Here is a 22,699-nt window from a genome sequence, read left to right as displayed (position 1 = left end):
TCAGTAGAGAATGAGAGGAGCCAAGAAGGTAAGGAATCAGTTGAAGTAAGAGGCAACAGCTAAAATCCTTTCCAAAGGGCAAGTTGCACCAACAGAGACATTTTTTTAAGAGTTTACAGTAAAATGTCTCAGAGTTTTATGAGTAGATAGGGCTACAAGGTGGCACAATGGAGAGAGTGTCAAGCTTGGAATCAGAAAGACTCCTCTTCTTGAATTCAAGTCCAGATTCAGATACTTACTAGACATATGACCTTGGTAAGTCACTTAATACTGTTTGCCTTAGTTTCCTTATTTGTAAAATGAGCTGGAGAAGCAAATGGCAAACTACTCTTGTATCAGTATCCTTGCCAAGAAAATCTCAAATAGGGTCATGAACATCCATGACTGAAAAACAGCTGAACAACAACACAGCCCTGTCCTATGGAAGGGACTAGGCTCAGCCTTACAACTTCCAAGGAGTTTGTTTTTTGGGTATCTGTATTTAACTTCACTCGAGTAGCAAGTATTTCTAACCCAAGGATGATGGGTATGACTCCTGGGAAACTAGGAAAGCCCAAATAGACAAGCCATCTCTCCAGTCTTTAGAATCTCAGTCTCTCTCTCTCTCTCTCTCTCTCTCTCTCTCTCTCTCTCTCTCTTTCTCTCTGTCTCGATCTCTCTTTCTCTCTATCTCTTTCTTTCTCTGTCTCTCTCTCTTTCTCTCTGTCTTTCTGTCTCTGTCCCTTTTGCATTTGCCCTTGATTATAGGCCACCTTTTCCATCCTCAGAATTGCTCCTGGCATTGGCAAGCCACATTTGTTACTTTTGGGAAAATACAGTTAAATGCTTATCTGTTAATTTGATCAGTGAAGAGAGACAACCCAGGTAAGGGGTGTATTGGATGAAATCATGTAATTTAATTGCATTAAATTCTTATTAAGTTTTACTGATGCTTTTTTTTACATTGTAGTTTTTTCAGCAAAACCCTATGAACTTTTCTCCATAGCAATAACAAAGAAGAGCTAAACAAACAAAAATTTGGTTATCTCATCTGACAGGACATATGTCCTTTTTTGGGGGGAGTGGTAGGCAAATGGAGAGTAAGTGACTTGCCCAGGGTCACACAGTGTCAAGTGTCTGAAGACAGATTTAAATTCAAGTCCTCCTGACTCCAGGGCTGGTGCTTTCTCCATTGTACCACCTAGCTGTTCCCATGGGATAATAGTCTTCTATAGCCAATTGCTAAATTTTCATTGTGAGCATTTATACCTCAGAAGTCAGCAACAAAGCAGGACTTGATTTATTGTTTCATTGATAGTCTAGACTTAAGAATGCTAATATCGCAGATTTTACTACACTCCCACTTTGTTACATATTTAACAGCACACCTCTTTATTGTGCTATAAAAACACTGTTCTAATTTAGTAGGAGGGAAGTAAGTAGAACGCTTGTAGAATGAAGTTCTCAGCACACTAGAGACTAATAATAATCAACATAGAAGCTAATAATAACAATTAACACTTGTATAACTCTTTAAGGTTTATTAAGCGCAATTATATTTCATTTGAACTCCTCAAGATCCTTGAGTAGAGAGAACCAGAAGCTATTTTCTTAGAGATAGGAGGTAAAATGATGTGAATAGTTTTCATTTACAAATGGCCAACAACATGTGATAAATGCTCCAAAACATTAATAATACAAAGAAAACAAGACAGAAGTCATAAGCTTCTACCTTTTTTTCACAGACTCTCACAGAGTGATATTTTATACCTGAAAGAGACTTCAGAGGCCTTTTTGTCCAAACTCTTCATTTTCTGCAAAAGGCAACTATTATGCCTTATCCAAGGTCATATGGGTAAAAGGCATTAGAGGTAGGATTTGAACTTAGGTTCTCTGATCCCTTCCACTGCACACAATAGCAATGATTATGCCTTTCATGACAAATCCTTTATGAGTATTTTTCCAGATAATACTCCTACCCAAGGCATTGGAAAAGAGAGAGAAGTTCAAAAATATTTTAGAGTGAGATGTTGCTTTAATATTTAGAGATAAGACTAGGTAAAACTCAGAAATTTGCTTTTGGTGCAGCCAGACTGGAGATCCACAGAAAACCTTCCCAGAAAAGATTGTCCTAGAATATGCTTTGGTGACAGTTTCTTGGTGAGTTAAGGGACAGCCCCCTGGGTCATCAGGAAGCAGGAAGACCCAAAGTAGCTCTCACTAGTGAGAACAGGGGGAGGGGAGATATATAGGAGTCAGCTTGAACTGATTCCTTAAATTTTAATTATGAGCATTTTCACAGCAGAAATGAGCAAACATTACAAATCAGGACTTAATTTATATTTTTGTTAACAGTCTAGACTTTAGAAAGTAGGGAAGAAAATGTTAATGCAGATTAAACTTAAAAAGTATGTACTGTACCCCATCCACCCAATTGTTTGTTAAACATCTATTTTCTAGCACACTCCTGAATATAGGATGTTGAGAGGAGAGAAACTCAAAGAAAAAGGGAAGTGACTTGCCAAAGTAAAGTTAGTGGCAGAACTGGCATGGGAACCAAAGCCTCCTGACTCTCAATTCAAATCTCCTTCCATTACACTTCATTTCAAAACAGAGATACTGCCAAATTACCTCTAAGGGATCTGATAATGATCACATTGGTAGCTTCATCCAAGAGTCCAGGAGTTGAACAAACTCACCTTTCAATTCATCCCTAATACAATTGGACATGGTTTGAATGAGAAAGAACTCTTTTTAAAGTTCTTGGGAAACAGCAAGTCTCAGGGTAGGATGGTGCCTCCGATGCCTAAAACAATATTTCTCTGCAACCACAGGACTTTGAGAAAGGTGGAAGTAAAGCTTTGCCCTGCCCTGGTTTGGGGAGTCAGCTCTGCCTTTCTTTACATGCAGAGAAGGCAGGATTTTAGCTCTTTTAGCATTTTTTGGACCCTTGTTGACTATGCCCATACTTTATCATAATGTAGACATTGATAATAAATAATGCTGATTATTATATTTGAGTCTGGGGCCTCTGGATGCCTTTCCTGCTTGGGGGCTTGGCTATATAGGCCCAATTCTGAGGAAGGATTTGAGTAAGGCCCATAACAAAAGAAAGCAGGGGACTAGTTGGCACTTGGGTCTAGAGTTCAAATCAGGCTCAGATACTGACTAGCTGTGTGACCCTGTTTGCCTCAATTTCTTCATCTGTAAAATGAGCTGGAGAAAGAAATGGCAAACCACTCCAATGTCTTTGCCAAGAAAACCCCAAATTCTTCGGTCATGAAGAATTAGATATAATTGAAACAAGTGAATGACAACAAATAACAAAGGGGAAGTTGAGAGAGAGGAGACAGGACTTGATACAGGGGGAATAGGAAGGAAATATGCATTTAATAATCACCTTCTATGTGTATAAAGTACAAAATTAGTACTTTATAAATATTATCTCATTTGATCTTTACAATAATCCTGGGAGCTGGGTGCTATTATTATTTCCATTTTAGATTTGGGAGGCTATTGTTCTCAGAGAGGAGTAATAGGCTAAAAGTATTAATTATCTGCTTTCTTAAATATGTTAGTCTAGGGGATATGAACAGGTTCCATCTAACTTGTCACTGTGTCATTATTTGGGGAAAGGCAGATCCCATGCTTCATATTCAAACTTGACTCTTTTCTCACCAAATTCAAGTTCCACCATGAACATACATAGGGAATAGCAAAGAAACCCATTTATCCATATTATAGCAAAACAGAAATCAGAGAAGATACACATAGAAGAATGTATAATAGACAATCCAGAAGGAATTCTCATTGGGAGTGAGATAATTCTACTCAGTGATAAAAGAGTATTTTATCTTACTCACAGGAAAATTCCCTCTAGTCTCTAAATTAGCAAACTAGGGACATGAAGAACAATAGTTCCACTTTTGTCTCCCCAGTCTTTTTCTTCTGCAACCTAAAATGGGGTTGACCATTTCTATCTTCTCTCTCAAAGCTGGAATCCAGAAGTTCCTGAAGCAACTTGATGACTGGTGAAAAACTGAAGATATCAACAAGTTCACCCTACTGCTCATGTAGGGTAGAACATTTACTTCTACCAATAAGGAGAGACTCCCATGCCAATGGGCTTTAGGCCAGGGGTTACACAAGCAAATTATTCCCCCCTTTCTGGGTTGTTTTTTAATACCTGTAAAATGGGAAAATCAAGTATAAAGGACATGGTATCATACTGACTTAGCACCCACATTCTATTCCTGGGAAGGCTTTTTTTACCTCTACCTGCTCTCACATTGGCAATTCTGGAGGGTTCTATCACCTTGCTATCATCACTTACCCTCAAGGACTTAAGTGTAACTTTGGTGTGGGGGAAAAAATAAATCTACACTCATAACAGTAGCTCCTGAAGGCCTTCTATAGGGCTCCTCATTTATGCAAAACAGCCACAATGATGCTATTATTTCTTAAATGTGAATCATTTACTATACGAGAATGTAAAAACAAGCATAATTATATCATGACATTTATTTAGTGGAAAGCAAAAACAAGAATAAGTAAAAAAAGTTTCTCTATAAACTTGAGTCACACTTTCTTACTGATGCATTCAATTTTAGTGGAGGAAAAGTAGGCAGAAAACAGTCCCTATTCTCAAGGACCTTACAGCATAAAGTGGAAGATGACATGTAAATGATATGTTCAAACAAGGTATCTATCTGTCTATCTATCTATCTATGGTCAATTCTCAATATTCACATGCATTTGAGCAATTTTATTAGTAATCTTGTTTTCATTTTCTATTAGTAATGGTGCACATTTGTGGCTAAGCACAGTATGGGAAAAAATGAGAGGCGTGATGTGAACAAGTTTGTGGAGTAGTTGGTATACTACATGGCACCTCATTACCATTGAAGAGTAAATGGCTCCTCATGCATTCATCGCATATTTTCAAGCAACTTTAAAACACAAATTTTATGTTGCAACAATGCCCCCAAAAGTACAGTGCAAGCCCTTTGGACTCAAAGTCATTACCTCTAAAGACCTTTTCAGTTGGTGTCTTTCAACAGAGGTAACTAAAGTCCCTATAATGTCTCTTAGTTTTCAGACGTTGACCAAGTAGAGAGGTTTACAGTAGCATGGTCATATACAACATTACATTCTCACACTGCCATCTGGCATAGTAGAAAGTAAGGTTCAGGTCAAAAAAAAAGTTTCAGTTTTGTTGTTTATTTGCTGAGGCAATTGGGGTTAAGTGACTTGCCCAGGATTACACAACTTAAGTGTCTGAGCCTAGATTTGAACTCAAATATTCCTGATTTAAGGGCTGTTGCTCTATCCACTGCACCACTTAGCTGCTCCCCAAAATGTTTTAGTTTTAAGAATTTTGTTTGCTTTATAATATTTATAGTAGATTTTATGTGTTATGAAAAGGAAATATCTGAAAATAATGTTTTTTTTAAATTTAATTGAAATATTAGCATTAGAGGTTCACAGAATTCTAAGAAATTACTAGCAAGAAAAGATGTTTTGCATGTTACCAATTTTTGTGTGTATGTATGTTTGTGTGTGTGTACTACATTTTATGGGTTATTTCATGTTTATTATGTCAGGAAAAGTCCATAGTAATTAGGAAAGTTCATTTTCAGTAATCTCTAGCAAAAAATTACAGTTTTGTGGCCACAAGAACCTAATTCTCTATTTCTCATATGTTCAATGTAACAATATTTGCATTTTTTACTTTTGTCCTGTTTTCTAGGAATGTTACTCTGCAAAAGTTGAAGACTCACTTTATCTTTTCCATCTTTAGGAGGCTCTCAAAAGCCTTTGTGTAGGATATGGGATTTTAGCTGGCACTTGAAAGAAGTCAAAAGAACCAGGAGGTGGAGGTGAAGAGAGGGATTATATCATTCATGGAAAAAAGACAGTGGAAAATTCTCAGATTTAGGAGGTGAAAAATCTTGCTCAAGGAATAGCAAGGAGGTCAAAGAAAACTTTAGGACTGAGAATATAGATTGTAGGGACTATTCTTTTGAACTGTTATTGTCTTTTGGAGTAGCTTTGGACTCTTCATTATAATGAGACAATAGTCTACTATATTCACATAAGCATAATGTCTGGATATATCATTTCATTGAACTAGGGGTAAAAATTCCCTCCACAAATTCAGGTTGGTACTCTTTCCTAGAGTTTCCTATAATGCTGAGATGTGAAATGATATGTCCAGGCTCACACAGACAATATAAAAAAGTAGGGCATTCATATGCTATTTGTATTTTTTAAAAATCAATTTGTTAAAGACCTATTTTATTTCTATTTTTTTCATTACAAGTTGTGCTGATGGAAACTTTTTTCTACAGAAGTCTACTTCTCCCTCATCAATAACATCATTAGGGTGTATTGGAAGCAGCTAAGTGATGTAGTGAATAGAATCTTGGTCCAAGAATCAGAAAGAACTGAGTTAAAATCTGTTCTTAGGTATTTACTAGCTATATGATCCTAAATTAAAAATTCCTAAATTAATCTCTATTGCCTTTAGAATAAAATATAGGCTCCTCAATTTAGCATTTAAAAGACTTCACAATCTGACCCTAGCTTGTCTTTCTAGCTGATAACATATTACTATGTCAGTAAACAAGTATTTATTAAGTACCAGACCCTGTGCCAGGCATTGAGAATTAAAAAAAAACAAGCAGAAAGAAAAAACAAATCCTGACTCAAGGAGTTTACATTATTCCTATATTCATACTCTAAGTTCCAGTTAAATGGAACACTCTTTCTTGCTGTTTGCCAGCCTGAGAGTTCTAGATTCTGTCTTCATGTCGGAGGTCTGTCTTCTTTTCATGGATTGCATATTTTTCACTTCTGCCTCTTAAAATCTTTAGCTTCCTTCAAGGATAAACTCTAGGTTCATCTCCTGTTAGAAGCTTACTCATTATAAAATGGGAATAAAGCGTTTAATAAGTGCTGACTATGTACCATGAATTGGGCTGGGGATAATAATACAAATCTGAGAGTCTCTCCCTCAAGCATGCCTTTGAGAATATTTCTAAATAAGTAATTATCAGATAGACCCAAAATAAATTAAAAAGTGATAGCGACACTGGGGAAAGGTTCTTAATTATTGGCATTAGGGAATTTTCCTCAAAAGGGTGGCAGTAGATTTGAACCTTATCATTGGTGACATCATGATGAATGTCAGTGACTTTCTCCTAGAGAACAATCCAGGAAGAAGGAATAAGCAAAATAACTAAAATTTTCTAAATCTCTCCTTAGTTTTGGAAAAATCCTTTATATCAAGAGAACCATTGTATAATGGGAAAGCTGGAAGATCCAAAATATCTTTATCCATGCTCTGTTGGTGATCAATAGTCAATACAATCGGTAGAACAAGTGATCAGAACAGATCGACAACAACAAAGGCAAATACAAAATCCTCCAACCATGGTCACTGGTTTTTGTTGAATTAACATTCATCTTTGAAAGGTTATGGAGTTGATTCTACAAAGAGGTACTCTGTTCTGAAGGACTAGGGCAATAGAAGAACTCAAGAAGGAAAAAAATTAGGAAGGAAAACAAATACAATATGACCTTTTCAGGTCCCTCTAAAACACAGTGTTCCCTGCTCTTTCCCTGTCATCCCTTGGAGCATAGACAAATACCTTTGGTTTAGTTTGTTTCTGATAACTTCCCTACAATTCAATAAATATTCATTAAAAATGATTAAAGACTCAGGATTGTGTGGAGGTTATTAGGACAAAATAAAAAGCGAAGATCTTTATGGTCCATACCTTTTGTAATATCAAAATCTAACAGATAAGATGATGAAAACATATTATAAATGCTAGGTGAGTGGTAGAAGCATGAGTGGTTACTGAGCTCTGAGAAGAAAGTATCACTGTGATCAATTAATTAATCAAAGCATTTATTAAGCCCTTATACTCTGTTCCAAGTATTGTCTTAGGTGCTGGGGACACAAAGAATAAAATGATATTTTCAAATATTATCCTCAAGTAAGTTCTCAAAAAACTTACATTCCAAAGGGGAAGTCTCCCAAAATGAGATAAGAAATAGGTCTTAATAGAGAGGATATGAGTGGAAAGAAAAGAGGAGAAAAGAGTAAGATAAGTGAAAATAGAGAAGAGCCAATTAGGAGTCATATCAATCTGACTAGCTAGATGAGAGGGTTCAAATGGGGAAAATTCAAGTATATGGAGGGGAGGTATCAGCAAGACATAAAGATAAAAATATTTGGGGTTCTGATAATGGATGTTATGCTACATGGGATTTATACTATAGACAAAGAGCTGTTACAGAATAACAGAATTTCAGAGTTGAAAGGTATTTTAGAGAACATCCATTACAAAATCCTTGACCAGAGTAAATTCAGTCTTTACGTGAAGACCTCCAGGGAAGAGAGTATCTCTCCTGTCTCCTTAGGTAACCAACCCAATTGTATTTTTGGACAGTACTTACTGTTAGAAAGTTTTTCCTCAAATACAATCAAAATCTGCTTTCCTTCAGCTTCAGTTCATTATTTCTATTTCTTTTCTTAATCTTCTTAAGGGATCATCAAGCAGGGTGCTTTCCTTGGTGTTGAAGCTTGGTAAGGGGAGGAGCTTCCAACAATTCTAAGTACCTGACCTGGTTCTAAGCACCACTTATTTAATTATTCTCTCACATGAAATAACTTCAGTGACACGAAGACAGCTCTTCTTTTAACTGATCCTTGTATGACATGGTTCTGGGTCTCTTCACCATCCTGGCAGCCTTTGTCTGGATGTATTCCAGTCTATTTCTATTAGGTAGCCCCAACAACTGAACACTTTGAGATTTGACCAGGGCAAGTAGTAGAACAGAAACATTATCTCCCTTATTCTTAAAATAATGTCTCTTACAGAAAAGCACCTAAAATATGTCAATTTCTTAATGTTCACTCATGCTACTAAATAACAAAATAATCTAAATAAACTAATAATCACTAAATAACTGAATCTTTTTCATGTGAACAGTTATATAATATTCTTCATCGTGTTTTGTGAAGCTACTTTCTGAATCTAAATACAGGGCTATACATGTATCCTCACTGCATCTCATCTCCTTACATGTGAGCAATCATTTTAGACTATTTGGGTCATTTGGAATCCTGATTTATTAGATATATTAGCTTCATGTTATTGGTAAACATGATAAACATCATTACTACCTTCATCTAGCTTAACATGTTGAAGGGTACAAGAGAAGGTCTCTGAGGCATTACATTAGAGATTTACTTCCAAAATGACATTGGACTCTTAATGAATATTCTTTGGACTTAGTTATTTAGTGAATTTTGAAACCACCTAATTGTGTTATTGCATGGATCATCTTTTCTAGAAGGATAACATAAATATTTATATTTAGCTATGTATATACCATTCTGCTGATCTATTGAAGTATCTGGTAACTTTAACAAAATACAACAGCAAAACATACTGTAGAGTATATATGTTGATGGGAAGAAAGGAGGCAGTTGGCAGTGGTCATTCTTCTGGAGCAGCTTCCTTCAAAATACAAATTGAATGCCATCTCATTCAATAGGACTTTACTAGTCTTGCCAGTTGATAATAATTCCCTTGTCCCTTAATTTAATTGGCAGTTATTTTATGGAAGGATAGATATTTTGTATATGCTATATATATTCATGTTGTTTCCCTATCGGAATGTATACTCCTGGGGTCAGCTGAATGACCCAGTGAGTAGAACACTGACTCTGAAATCAGGAGGATCTGAGTTTAAATTGGGTCTCAGACACTTAATAGCTGTGTGACCTTGGGCAAGTCACTTAACCCCCAATTACTTTGCAACAAACAAACAACGCTTAGAATGTATACTCCTTGAGGGACCAAAACTAATCTTTTTTTGTCTATTGGTTGGCACAGTGACTGGCACAAAGTAATCACTTAATAAATACTTGTTGATTAATGAGCTTTCTGAAAAACTTTAAATAAATAATGTAACTGATTTTCAGCAAGTCAGAGAGTTAAACTTTCAATAGAAGATCTAATTTCCTAGAAAGAGTTAAATGAGGTTATTACTGAGCTAAATGATCCACAAATAAGCAATGTATTGTCTTCAAAGAGGCGAAACAGTTTTTAGAGGCTCCATAGAATCTTACCTTGACCAGAAAAATTCAGGTCTAATTCTGAACTGCAATATCTCCTTCAGAGCCCACACTCTTGAAGCCGACTAAGTTTATCTATATCTTTAGGTGTCAAGCAGGAACTTCAGCTGCTCAAAAGATCAGAAAACAAAGTGCTTTCTTTGGTGTTGAAGCTAGGGGACATCTTTCAACAAAATTTGACAAGAGGCACATGCAAATTTCGTCCAACTAGAAGATCAGAATGTGCCCCTCTCTTTGTTAAAAAATTGCTCTAGATCATTGGAGACTTATCCACACCACTAATTCAGTATAGTTAGGGAAATGGGGGAATGGGAGAATGATAAAGTCCTTTACAACTGATAGGGGAAGAGCCTAGTCTAAGATTAAGTGAATAATAGAACTAGACTTCAAAGCTGGATACTCTGATTTCTTGACTCTTGTACTTTCATTAAATCATGGATACAAGACTAAAGGGAGGTCTCCAATGTACCTGAAAAACATCACAAAATATGTCAGAAAAGTGAGGAGGTGTGAGTGGAAGTTAGGTAGCATTTGAATGAAGTCACAGTTTTTTTTTGTTATTTTAAGTAAAGTATGCTTGACAACTTCCTTTTTTGATGATAATCTTCTTTCCATCAAAAGTGATTCAATTATTTAAATTTTTTTATTTTCGCTTTCTATTTATAAAACATATGCATGGGCAATTTTTCAATACTGACTCTTGCAAAACCTTCTCTTCTAACTTTTCCCCTCCTTCCCCTCCGCTCTCTCCCCTAGATGGCAGGTAGTCTAATACATGTTAAATATATTAAGGTATATGTTAAATACAATATATGTATACACATTTATACAATTATCTTGCTGTACAAGAAAAATCAGATCTAAAAAGAAGGTAAAAAACCTGAGAAGGAAAACAAAAATGCAAGCAAACAATAACAGAAAGAGTGGAAATGTTATGTTGTGGTCCACATTCATTTCCCATAATTCTCTCTCTGGGTGTAGTTGATTTTCTTCATTACTGAACACTTGGAACTGGTTTGGATTGTTGATCCATTGTTGAATCTCATTGTTGAAGAGAGTCACGTCCATCAGAATTGATGATCATATAGTATTGTTGTTGAAGTATATAATGATCTCCTGGTTCTGCTCATTTCACTTAGCATCAGTTCATGTAAGTTTCTCCAAGCCTTTCTGAAATCATCCTGCTGGTCATTTCTTACAGAACAATAATTTTCCATAAAATTCATATACCACAATTTATTCAGCTATTCTCCAATCAATGGGCAGCCATTCAATTTCAAGTTTCTAGACACTATAAAAAGGGCTACCACAAACATTTTTGCACATATGGGTCCTTTTCCCTTCTTTATGATCTCTTTGGGATATAATCTCAGTAGTAACACTGTTGGATCAAAGGGTATGCACAATTTGATAACTTTTTGAGCATAGTTCCAAATTGCTCTCCAGAATGGTTGGATGCATTCACAATTTCACCAACAACGTATCAGTGTCCCTGTTTTCCCACATCCTCTCAATATTCATGATTATCTTTTCCTGTCATCTTAGCCAATCTGAGAGGGGTATAGTGGTATCTCAGAGTTGTCTTAATTTGCATTTCTTTGATTAATAATGACTTGGAGAATCTTTTCACATGGCTAGAAATAGTTTCAATTTTGTCATCTGAAAATTGTCTGTTTATATCCTTTGACCATTTATCAACTGGAGAATGATTTGATTTCTTATAAATTTGAGTCAATTCTCTATATATTTTGGAAATGAGGCCTTTATCAGAACCTTTGACTGTAAAAATGTTTTCCCAGTTTATTGCTTCCCTTCTAATCTTGTCTGCATTAGTTTTGTTTGTAAAAAAAAAAACACCTTTTAACTTAATATAATAAAAAATTTCTATTTTGTGATCAATAATGGTCTCTAGTTTTTTGGTCACAAATTCCTTCCTCCTCCATAGTTCTGAGAGGTAAACTATCTTATGTTCCCCTAATTAATTTATAATCTCATTCTTTATGCCTAAATCATGAACCCATTTTGATCTTATCTTGGTGTATGGTGTTAAATGTAGGTCAATGCCTAGTTTCTGCCATACTAATTTCCAGTTTTCCCAGCAGTTTTTGTCAAATAATGAATTCTTATCCCAAAAACTGGGGTTTTTGGGTTTGTCAAATACTAGATTGCTATAGTTATTGACTATTTTGTTCTGTGAACTTAACCTATTCCACTGATCAACTAGTTCTATTTCTTAGCCAGTACCAAATGGTTTTAGTGACTGCTGCTTTATAATATGGTTTTAGATCTGCTACGGCTAGGCCACCTTCATTTGACTATTTTTCATTAGTTCCCTTGAAATTCTTGACCTTTTGTTCTTCCAGATGAATTTTGTTGTTATTTTTTCTAGGTCAGTAAAATAGTTTCTTGGGAGTTTGATTGGTATAGCACTAAATAAATAGATTAGTTTAGGTAGTATTGTCTTTATTATATTCTCTCGACCTATTCAAGAGAAACACTTCAATTATTAAAACTCATGGAGGATGAAGATGCTCAAAAAATAGGTTTTGTTGATTCTTTGGATGGATTTTAATGAATAGTCACTGACAAATCAGAAAGGTGTGATGGTTCCAAAAATAATAATATGCTATTTAACTTCTCCCTATGCCCCCATTGCCCCATTGTATGACAAGCATTGTGTAAAAAAGAGATCAGTTTTCAGTGTCACACTGATCTCAAGATATATAGAGAGACAGATTTCAGGAGAGGAATACACATTCTAACCAGCTTCACTGGATGATTGAAGGAAAGGCCCTGTGAAAAGTCTGTCAAGATGAAGGTCCTTTTTCTAACCATAGCACTAAGTCTGTTCTCCATCCTCCATGCTGAAGAATCAAACTCTTCTAGAGAATTGGGGGTAAGATTGCATTGGGACATCTTATGGATTGGAGGGGGCATGTATGCAAGAAAGAGGCTATCGTTTCAAAATTATAACCTTCTTCTAGGGTTCTTCTAGGAGGATGTGGAGCTCTTGAGACCCCATTCTACAAGGGGCAGTGACTTTAGAGCCATGGACTTAACTAGACAATATTAAATTGAGTATGTGTAGAAAGTAGATATCAAAGCAAGGATTTTATTCGTCTTTTGCTGGAACTGGAAAGGGATACAATCCAGATAATTTTGTCCCCAAACAAACATTCCAAACAAGTCATATTCCAAAGTGGAATTAGATATCAAAGGATTCAAAGTCACTATCTCTAGGGATTTAGTTTGTGGGTTCAAAGCCAAATCTCTGCTTCAAATTGTGTCATGGAACACTGGGGTAACTTTATTATAGGTTTGGATGTTTGGTTAAAGCCATTGATCTCTTCCTGACAACTTCTCATTTGCTCATTACTCTACCAGCTCCATTATGATGCCTGATGTAGAGGCTAGGGCAATTTTTGTTTATGTTAGGGTTATGGTCAAAGAAGGGACTGAGTATAATAAATGCTTCTATACACAAAGAAAATTTGTGGAAGGGAGAGACCTCTCTCCTTCATTTTTCCTTCCTCAAGCCCTGGCAATGAATTATGATTTTCTCTAGGGCGTATACCATCTAAATGCTGTTGTGGCAAACAAGGAAATTCCTGGGGAGAATCATGAGACCTTCCCACCCATTACCATCACCCAACTTGATAACGGTAATGTGGAGGTCAAATTTACCATGAAGTAAGTAGCCTGTATAAAACAGCTCTATCAGCTTGTTTATTCTTTTATAACCTCTGTTTAAGGACCACAACTAGAGCTAATAATTCTATATTCTCTGCTCACCTAACTTGATCACTTAGTAGTTATGTTTTCACCTATCAATATGAAGATTAGGCTTATTTTTGCCACCAATGGGTGAAATGTTTCCTTAGCAACCATTAGTTGACTTTCTGAGTAATTGTCTAACTGCCAGTTCCCTCACGGTCTCAGGCTTCCTCTAATTTCCCTCATTTCTTCTGTCAGTCCCTTTATCACACCAGTTATCATCGTAGGTTTTACATTTCAGCCTACTCATTCCATGCGTCTTTCATCATTTCCCTTAGAGTTACCTGTGATTTTTATTCCTTAGAGATCATGGTATTCTAAGATTCCCAGATGTTTCGCTTGACCTCCAGAATATCTGATGGTCAAAAGATGGATGGGAAATCATACAATTATTTATGAGTGGAAATCGAGTACAGGTTTGTGTATTGATCTGCTTGTGCTGTATTTTCCTCAATTGAGAACTGGATCAGGAGCAAGGAAGTGAAGCCACCTTTCAAAAATTTTGATGACATTACTTCTTATCTCCAGCAAAACTATCCCTATATGTTCTGTTTCTCAGGGAGAATGACAAGTGCAAAGAAATTAAAGTGATATTGGAGAAAACAGAACATGCCAATGAATACATCATACGTAAGTAACCCCAATGCCACATTAAAGGGACTGTATTAAGGAATCACAGGTCTCAGAGATGATTTGAACTGTAGCCCTAATGTTCAAAGTCTGAGTCTGCTTGACAGCAATTGGGCAGCTTTTCCCATGACATGGACTGAATTAGTCTGTCTTCCTGTAGACATGATTGACCATATCCCTGGGCCCAACTTAGCTCAGGGTGGCAAAAACAGGCTAGGCAGCTACCCTTATCTTTTGCATTGGGAAACCATAAGAACACATCCTTAGCCTCTATCCCTGGCTCTGAAATATTTACCACTAGATGTTCTTTAAGTAAAGACATTGTCTCATGGAGGCTATTCTAAGGATTCCCATGTGTAATTAGGACATACAGGAGACAAAAGGGCACATTAACATGCTGATACCAAGAACATGAGGAGTGCCTCTTAGAGGGATGGGTAAGGGTGGGGTACCACAGCAGAGATGGGTGTCTGGGACTGTGGAATTAGGAGGTGGAAGAGATGCCAAGAATAAAATTAAACTGTCTCAGAATTCTGTTGATGGTGAAGATGGAAGAATCTATTTATATACTGAACAGAGTAGATCATGAAGCATGTCCTAAAGACCAGACATTGCCCTCATTCAAATGTATTAGTTAACTTTAATATTCACAGAATCGTGTTGTTCAATGAATAAGGGGCAAAATTCAAATAAGACTTCACTCCTGTTTAAGGCACAAGCAGATTGGATCTGACCTATGATTTAACTGGCATCAGGAATTTTCAGTGAGTGAACTCTCTGAATCAATGAAGATCAGCAGAATCTTAGAGAGTTACCTGGGTCCCTGAGAGGTTAAATGAATTGCTCAGAGTGAGAGCAAGGTTTTGAACTCAGATCTAACCAAGGTTAGGTCTCTATCTATTACTTTATCTCTGACTCAATTAATTAACCTTATTGAATGTCTGCTTCCTTATCTTAAACATGAGGAATTAGATTAAATGTTTTTAAGGTTCTTGAAAATTCAAAGTCATTGTATCCTGTGGTCTTATAACAGACAATATTACATGATAATTTCAATGGCAAGTTGGAAAACAAAATGCTATATATGGTTGAAGGGGAACCTGTCCTAACAACTCTCTTTTGTGATCCTTGGAAGCTGGCTACTTAGAAAAACATTAAATCTAAAGCTTGCCTCAGTCTCTTCCCAAAAGGTATTTTCTAAGAAGATTAAGAACGCTGAAACTATATTTCCCACTGCTTCTCCACAGAGGGGAACTTCCAGCATATACACAAAGTGCGTGTAACCCAGACCTCCGTGCCAAATAATTGGATTTTTGAGTGTGAAGGCCACTTCCATGGGGAACGGTTCAACATGATTAAACTTTTGGGTAAGTACCACGTAATTCTGTGCATCCCAACAAGAGAACAATATCAAAATATGGGGCAGCTACTGGAACCTGCCCATGTTGATTCCTCCAAAGAGGGGGTGGGGAGAATTTCTCCCTTCTCCTCCATTTTGAATTTGAAACAAATCAAAATCCAGAAAAGAGGCTAGGGGATTCCATGAATTATTTCAAAGATTTTGTCTGCTGCATGTTGAAGGTAACATAAGTCTTATTAAATAACAAATTTCCTAGTTGCAGCTACTGACTCAATTTGTCTTTAATGAGACAATATGAGGGAAATCCTGATTTGAACAAAGTAGGAGAAGGAGGGAGAAGGCAAACATGCATAAGTGCTTTCATTCCTTATCCTTTTTGTCACCACTTTTCTGGAAATTTTAGAGCATTAGGACCTTTTTAAAAATGCAAGTGTGAGAGATTTATATAGGCATTTGCCATAAAGATGATGATGGGGAGTATTGGAGGTAGGGAATTAGTTGGCAGAATATTAAAAAATGTTTACCCTTCCCCTAAATTCTCTTCTGTTCTTTCTTTATGCTGTCAATTCAACTTATTAAACCATAGACTTTCACAATAAAAGGTGTCTCTTGCAGAAATAAGGAACAGAGAAGGGTCTAGTGAGAACTATAATTTATTTAGCCTGGTCTCTCCCTGTAGGTCCAAACACAGAAGTGGACCCTAAAGCTATGGAAGACTATCAGAAGTTCACAAAAGAGAGAAGCTGTGATGAAAGTAAAATCATTTTCCCTGAGCAAGAAGGTAACAGCAATGGAGTTTTGACTCTATCCTCCCTTTTCCCTCAATCTTCTGTTCCGTACCCACTCCCTTCCCCTTGCATTCTAGTTATTTCCTCACCTTAGCAGCTGTTCTATCCTAACTTCTTAGCAGACCATATCTAATTGCTTAAAACATTGTTCAGCTGGGGAGCTGTAGTAGCAAGTGCTTTTGGGAAAGAAATGCATTCACACATGTCTTTGTTTCTACAGACGCCTGTGTCCCAGAACATGATTAAGGTAGGTGATCCTTAAAGTCTTCTAAGAGCATGTTCCAGAATAACCTAGATCAAACAATTACTGAATTAGACCAAATTTGTGTTCAGAAATAAGACATGAGAAGTCTAGTGGAATTAGTCACATTACACCTAGATCTTGAGGCAAAGACAGAAGCGGACTAATTAAAAGAATATCAAAATAAAAAAAAGCTATGATAAAGTAAAATTCAGTTTTCCTTGAAAAGGCAGTAATAGCAATGCTTTTTGACTTACCTTTGTACCCTAATTGTCTGTACCACTCCATGAAATTCACCATTTCATTTACTTATGTAATTCTCACTAGACTGTATTCTTATCCTAATTTTTCAGACATACAAATTGCTAACCATCTTCAGGAGCTTTGATATCAGCAAAGTGCCATTTTTTCCAGAATGATCAACAATCCTTTATCTGATTTCTCAAGCCATCCCAGAACATATCTAATATGTGATTCTTTAACTTAACATGCTTCAGCAATAATTAGATCTGAAACAATTACAAATTGTGTCCTTGGTCTGGCTACTTCTATTTAGTAAATTTCAAATAATTAGGATGAATGACATTTAAAAAGTAATAAAACTAGAAAGCTACATTTACATCCTTAGATTGCCATGAAACCTAGATTTCAAAGCCTTTCTAGAAACCTTATGTTCTAATAGGACTGTAGCCATAAATTCTATTAATCGCTTATCAATCTCTAGATCATTGCACTAAACTAGTTCAACACTTAGAGTCTATTCTAGATTGAACAAACTCTATGGCATCTAGCAATTGGAATAGAAATCCCATTCATCTATTCCTAGATGCAAACCCATATAATCTGATTCTATTCACACTCCTGATTAATTTCATCTAAGACTAAATTGAATACAATAGACCAAGTCACTCTTTGCAGATAGACAAATGAAGAAGAAGTGGTACAACTAGAATTTCAATTCATCTTGTACCTCAGCTTAGATCAGAAAGATAAACCTGACTTATCCGAAGGTTGATTCTGAGAGTTCTAAGTGATGTTCATCAAGTTCTATGTAATTCAGAACAGCTGGGTGAAAAATAAAAATTGGACAGTCAAAAAGGTTATAAATAGAGCAATTCTATTTGTGTTTCTAAACACCAAAATTGAATATTTGAATTCTTACCAGTAGAGGATGAGCTAAATTTTACAGTGCATTTGTAAGCATTGATTTTCAAAATAGTAAGCTACCAGAATGTGTATTTCCTCCTATACTCCCTGCTTTCCACCCCCCAGGAAGGCTCCTCATAATGTCTCAATGTTTCCTTCTAATTCCCCTTCCATTGGATAGTGACCATGGTTTCTTCATTCTCAACTGAATTTTCCTCCAAGTTTGATTTGAGAGTGCATTTTCTGCCATTTACTCTGGGAAATTATTCTGTTGCTTGTTTTGGGTGCAATCCTGCTCTATTACAAACTCCTAACTAAAAAGTACCTTTTAAAAAATTGTCTCTGATAATTATATTTACATCATCTTTCATTTTATTCTAAATCCTCAGTACTATGGCTCCCAAACTTATCATCCAATTGAAACGACTCTCTTCAAAGTTGTCAGTGATCTTTCAATGGCCACGTCTAATGACACTTTTTCATCCTTATCCTTTTTGGCTTCTCTGCAACTGTTGGCAATGTTGATCACTTTCTCTTCCCGTATTCTTTCTTCTTTTAAACTTTTCATGACACTGTTCTCTGTTGATTCTCCTCCTGCCTATTTGACTACTCTTTTTCAGTATCCTTGGTTGCATCTTTATCCATGTCATTTCCACTAAAACTCAAATAACTCCAAAGGCTTTGTCAGTCAGGCAATAACTTTATTAAGTGCTTACATGGTTAGGCACTGTGCTAAACACTGAGGATACAAAGAAAGATAACAACAGGTGCTCATTACTCACAACTAATGGTAGAAGATAATAGATAAAAAGAAGTTAAAGGGAGGTGACTATCCTCCAAAGTGGAGGCAAGTTGGAATCTAGAGGAGGTAGACAGGTTAACAATGAAGGGATGGCTAGCTTGATCACCTTCTTTAAATGGAGGCTCTGAAAGGAGCTTTTTTCTTCTATCCTTCACCTCTAATTTGAAGAAGGAAGGAAGTTCTGGTGGCAGGACAGTCCTGGTGAGGTGTGAGTTTCAGGATTAATGTGACCCTGCAGGGAGATGAAGTTCCTGGGGACATGATGAAGTTCAGAAGAGTATAATTAGCTGGGAAATGAAGGGGTGGTTGATTGGATGCCCTCCTTAAATGAATGTTCTGGGAAGGAGACTCTCTATCCTCTTTTTCTCCTCCTCTTTTTCTGTGCATTTGGTTGGAGATTTCATCAGCTTCTATGGAGATAATTATCTGTATACCAATTATTCTCAGGTCTATATGTACAAACCTTCCCCAAAATTCTAGTCATTAATCATCAACAAACTTTTAGAAATATCAGCTGGTTGTCCTGAAGCATTTTAAACTCTTCAAATTCAAAACTGAGCTGATTATCTTTGCCCACAAACCCTTGTCTTTCTGAATTTCCTTGCTGCTCTTTAGTAATAGAGTCACATAGGCTGATACTTTTTGTGAGGTAGTGTAATGTTTGGGCTAGCTTTCTTGAAGTCCTCTGGATCAGCCCGAGTCCTTGATCTTAGTGGAGAAGTGATGAAGGCAGGAGAGTTATGTGGCTGGTCAAAGATGGAATGTATCTTCCAGTCCTTCTTAACCCTTATTGTTACAATTACTTCTTATTGTAATTACTTTTTACAGCATACTGATTATGTGTGAACTAGAGAACCATTACATCACCATACTAAGTGCTAAGTATATATGTGAACTAGAGAACCATCATCTCATCAATTCCACCAAGTCCACACCTTGTTTCAAGGATACTTCTCCAGAGTTCTGACTCTCTACAAGGTATGCCTATGTTCAGACATAGAATAGTCAGGAGAAAAATGCAAATATTAACAGATGCAGGAAGATCAGTTTTGGATTCTGATAGCTCAGAGGACAAGAAATCAAACTGAGAGATCAGGAATTATGAATCCAGTCAAAGGATTTGTTCCACAAAGTGTTGGGAACCCATGGTTTTGATTTTATATTCCTAGGAAGGAAGGAAAGAAATTAGGATTTACAATAGAAAATAGTAATTTTGCTAAATGCTTTTGCAATAATATCTTTGATCTTCTTACCAATTCTGAGAGGTAGGTGCAGTTATTTCTCCCATTTTACAATTGATAAAACTGAGGCAGATAGTGACTTACACATGACTCCAAGATTATACAGTAAATGTCTGTGATTGTATTTGAACTTGCATCTTCATCACTCCAAATCTAGAACTCTATCTACTGCACTGCCTGAAGTTGGCAACCTCAGTTTTATTCTTGACTTTTTCCTTTTACTCACACTTTATCTCTAATCTTTGGTCAAATCTTGTTTCAACCTTCAAAGCATTTTTTCACATATGCTCTCTTCCTCCATTTACAACCAACAACTAGTAGTCTCCCTGGGGAAATCTGCATTTATTATGTGTTCCTTTGTGCCAGCAATTGTACTGGTGCTGTACAAATTTTACCTCATTTGATTCTCACAACAATTCCATGAAATCAATGCTATATTCATCTCCATTTGCATTGAAGAAACTGAGGCAGACAGAGTTTACTACTTCCAAAGACCACTTCCCTAGTAAATATCATATTTAAATTCAGGTCTTCCTAACTCCAGGGCTCAGCTCTAAATATTTCTCACTTGGTCTTTTTAATATCCTTCTCACTCATCTCTCAATTCTCAATTCTCTCCCAACTCTAATTCAGTTTTCACTCAGTTGTCAAAGGATTTTTTAAAAGATGCTGTCTGATTGTGTTATCTTCCCTTACTCAGGAAAACTGGGGAGATGCATCTTTATCTCAGGATAAAATGTAAAATGCTGTATTTGTCACTTACAGCCTTTTACAGCAAGAACCCTGGTTCACTGATTGATGTATTTGGTCACACACACACACACACACACACACACACACAGACACGGTCTCCAATATAATGAGACTATAGGAAAAGCCCTAGACTTAATAATTCTAGTAAACATTATATTCTTCCATATAGTTCTCTTCATAATTATTCCAATATACTTGCCATTATCCACAGCATGCCAGGACCTCATGGTTTCCAAATTTTGTGGAACAGATTCTTTGACTGGGTTCCTAATTCTGATCTTCTGCAAGATTTCTTGTCCCTTGAGTTAGTTATCAGGTTCTGAAACTGACCTTTCTATCTCTATTAATACCTATAATTTTTCCTTGACTTTTCTGTGTCTGAACATTGGCCTCCCTCACAAAAAGGATCTGATTATGTTACTCCTGTCTCATCATAATCCTAGCACTGGGACCTCTTGCCAATTAAAGTCCAATGGCATAGTAGGGAAGTTGAGTGCAGGCATTTTAAGAAGGTGGGACAACAAATATAACAAACCAGAAAGGTTAGAATATATATGATCTATTTGGGAAACATTAATGTAACCAGCCTGGATGGATGAGGGAGATCATGTTGGAAACATGGAAGTCCAAGTAGAGCAAAAGTAAATTTATTCCACAGAAACAACTTAGGATTTTAATTGACTGCAGCTATGTGGAGCAATGAGAGAGTGCTGGGCCTAGAGTCAGGAAAGTCATCTCCTTAGTTCAAATTTCCTTTAGACATTTACTGGTTGTGTCACCGTTTCCTTTGTTTTCACATCTGTAAAATGAGCTGGAGAAAGCAATGGCAAACACTCTAATATTTTAGTAAGAAACCCCAAATGAGGTAATGAAGAATCAGATATGACTGAAATGACCGAACAACAAAGCAACTCACTATCACCACCACAAAATGGTTTAGCTAATTGAGGGACTTACAAAGAATTATCCCCAGCATCATGGTACTGAGGAACAGAGAATTAAAAGAGAATAAATTGGAAGGGAATACAAACTTTTAGGAGCTTTTAGTAGCCTCTCAAAATAAAATTTTTCTGATTTGATCCCTGTCACACCCTGAATCACAAAGTCACATTCAATTCTGTTTATTTCAGGCTGATAGAGTTCATTTCAATTCCATATGCATTTCCTGATATTCTATTATGAACTCAGGCTTCTGAACCTTTGGGGACATAAAACTAGGGCAGAGATACCTGAGTATTTCCTTTACAGAGGATCATAGTCCTTACAGGCAAGGAGACAAAAAGCAAATGCCAAATGAGTGACACATCCAGAAGTGGTCACTGTGCGCTGAGAAGACATGACATTGTGATTTGGTAGAGATGTATAATCAATCCTTTGTTAAATACTTTCTATATGTCTGACTCTGTGCTAGGTGCTGGGGGACACAAATACAAAGAATCAAAAAGTACTTCCTTGCAAGGGAAATCTTTACTAGGATGAGATTAGAAATGAATCTTAAAGAGAGGGGAAAGTTAGGTGGGTAGAAAATAAAAAGAAGTTATACTATGAGCAAAAGTAAGAAGGGGGTAATATGCCAGATATATTCAGGGGATAATCAGGAGTCATGGTTCTCCATAGGTGGAGAAGAAAGTTCATAGAGGGATATATTGGCTACATGTAGAGGAGATACAAGAAACAAAACAAAAATGTATCTTGGGTCCAGATAATGGGCATCAGACTAGAGTTTGGAACTCAGTCTGTGGATAATCTACTCTTAGACGTGAAGGGACCTCAGAAGCCAGGCAGATCTCATCCTGAATAGGATAAATTTTGAGGTCATGTTGTGATCAACA

General features: G+C 36.5%; 1 protein-coding gene across 1 annotated transcript; it reads left to right on the top strand.

Moving 5' to 3' along the window:
- Positions 1-12,860: 12,860 nt before the first annotated feature.
- Positions 12,861-16,932, top strand: LOC105749804 (late lactation protein B-like). Its single transcript, XM_031954978.1, has 6 exons — positions 12,861-13,028; positions 13,698-13,822; positions 14,466-14,536; positions 15,784-15,903; positions 16,576-16,677; positions 16,905-16,932. Exons 1-6 carry the CDS (start codon positions 12,945-12,947, stop codon positions 16,928-16,930), a joined length of 528 nt encoding a protein of 175 aa, XP_031810838.1. The 5' UTR covers positions 12,861-12,944; the 3' UTR covers positions 16,931-16,932.
- Positions 16,933-22,699: the final 5,767 nt, after the last annotated feature.

The sequence above is a fragment of the Sarcophilus harrisii genome, chromosome 2, assembly GCF_902635505.1.
Source record: "Sarcophilus harrisii chromosome 2, mSarHar1.11, whole genome shotgun sequence".
Classification (NCBI taxonomy): domain Eukaryota; kingdom Metazoa; phylum Chordata; class Mammalia; order Dasyuromorphia; family Dasyuridae; genus Sarcophilus; species Sarcophilus harrisii.
This window is presented reverse-complemented; position numbering and strand designations above follow the sequence as displayed.

What these genes read in the sequence shown, in the direction of transcription:
- LOC105749804 (XM_031954978.1), top strand. Translation starts at nt 12,945, where the DNA reads ATGAAGGTCCTTTTTCTAACCATAGCACTAAGTCTGTTCTCCATCCTC. An exon ending in ACTCTTCTAGAGAATTGGGG is followed by an intron (nt 13,029 to 13,697) that starts GTAAGATTGCAT and finishes GATTTTCTCTAG; the next exon opens with GGCGTATACCATCTAAATGC. An exon ending in GAGGTCAAATTTACCATGAA is followed by an intron (nt 13,823 to 14,465) that starts GTAAGTAGCCTG and finishes TCTGTTTCTCAG; the next exon opens with GGAGAATGACAAGTGCAAAG.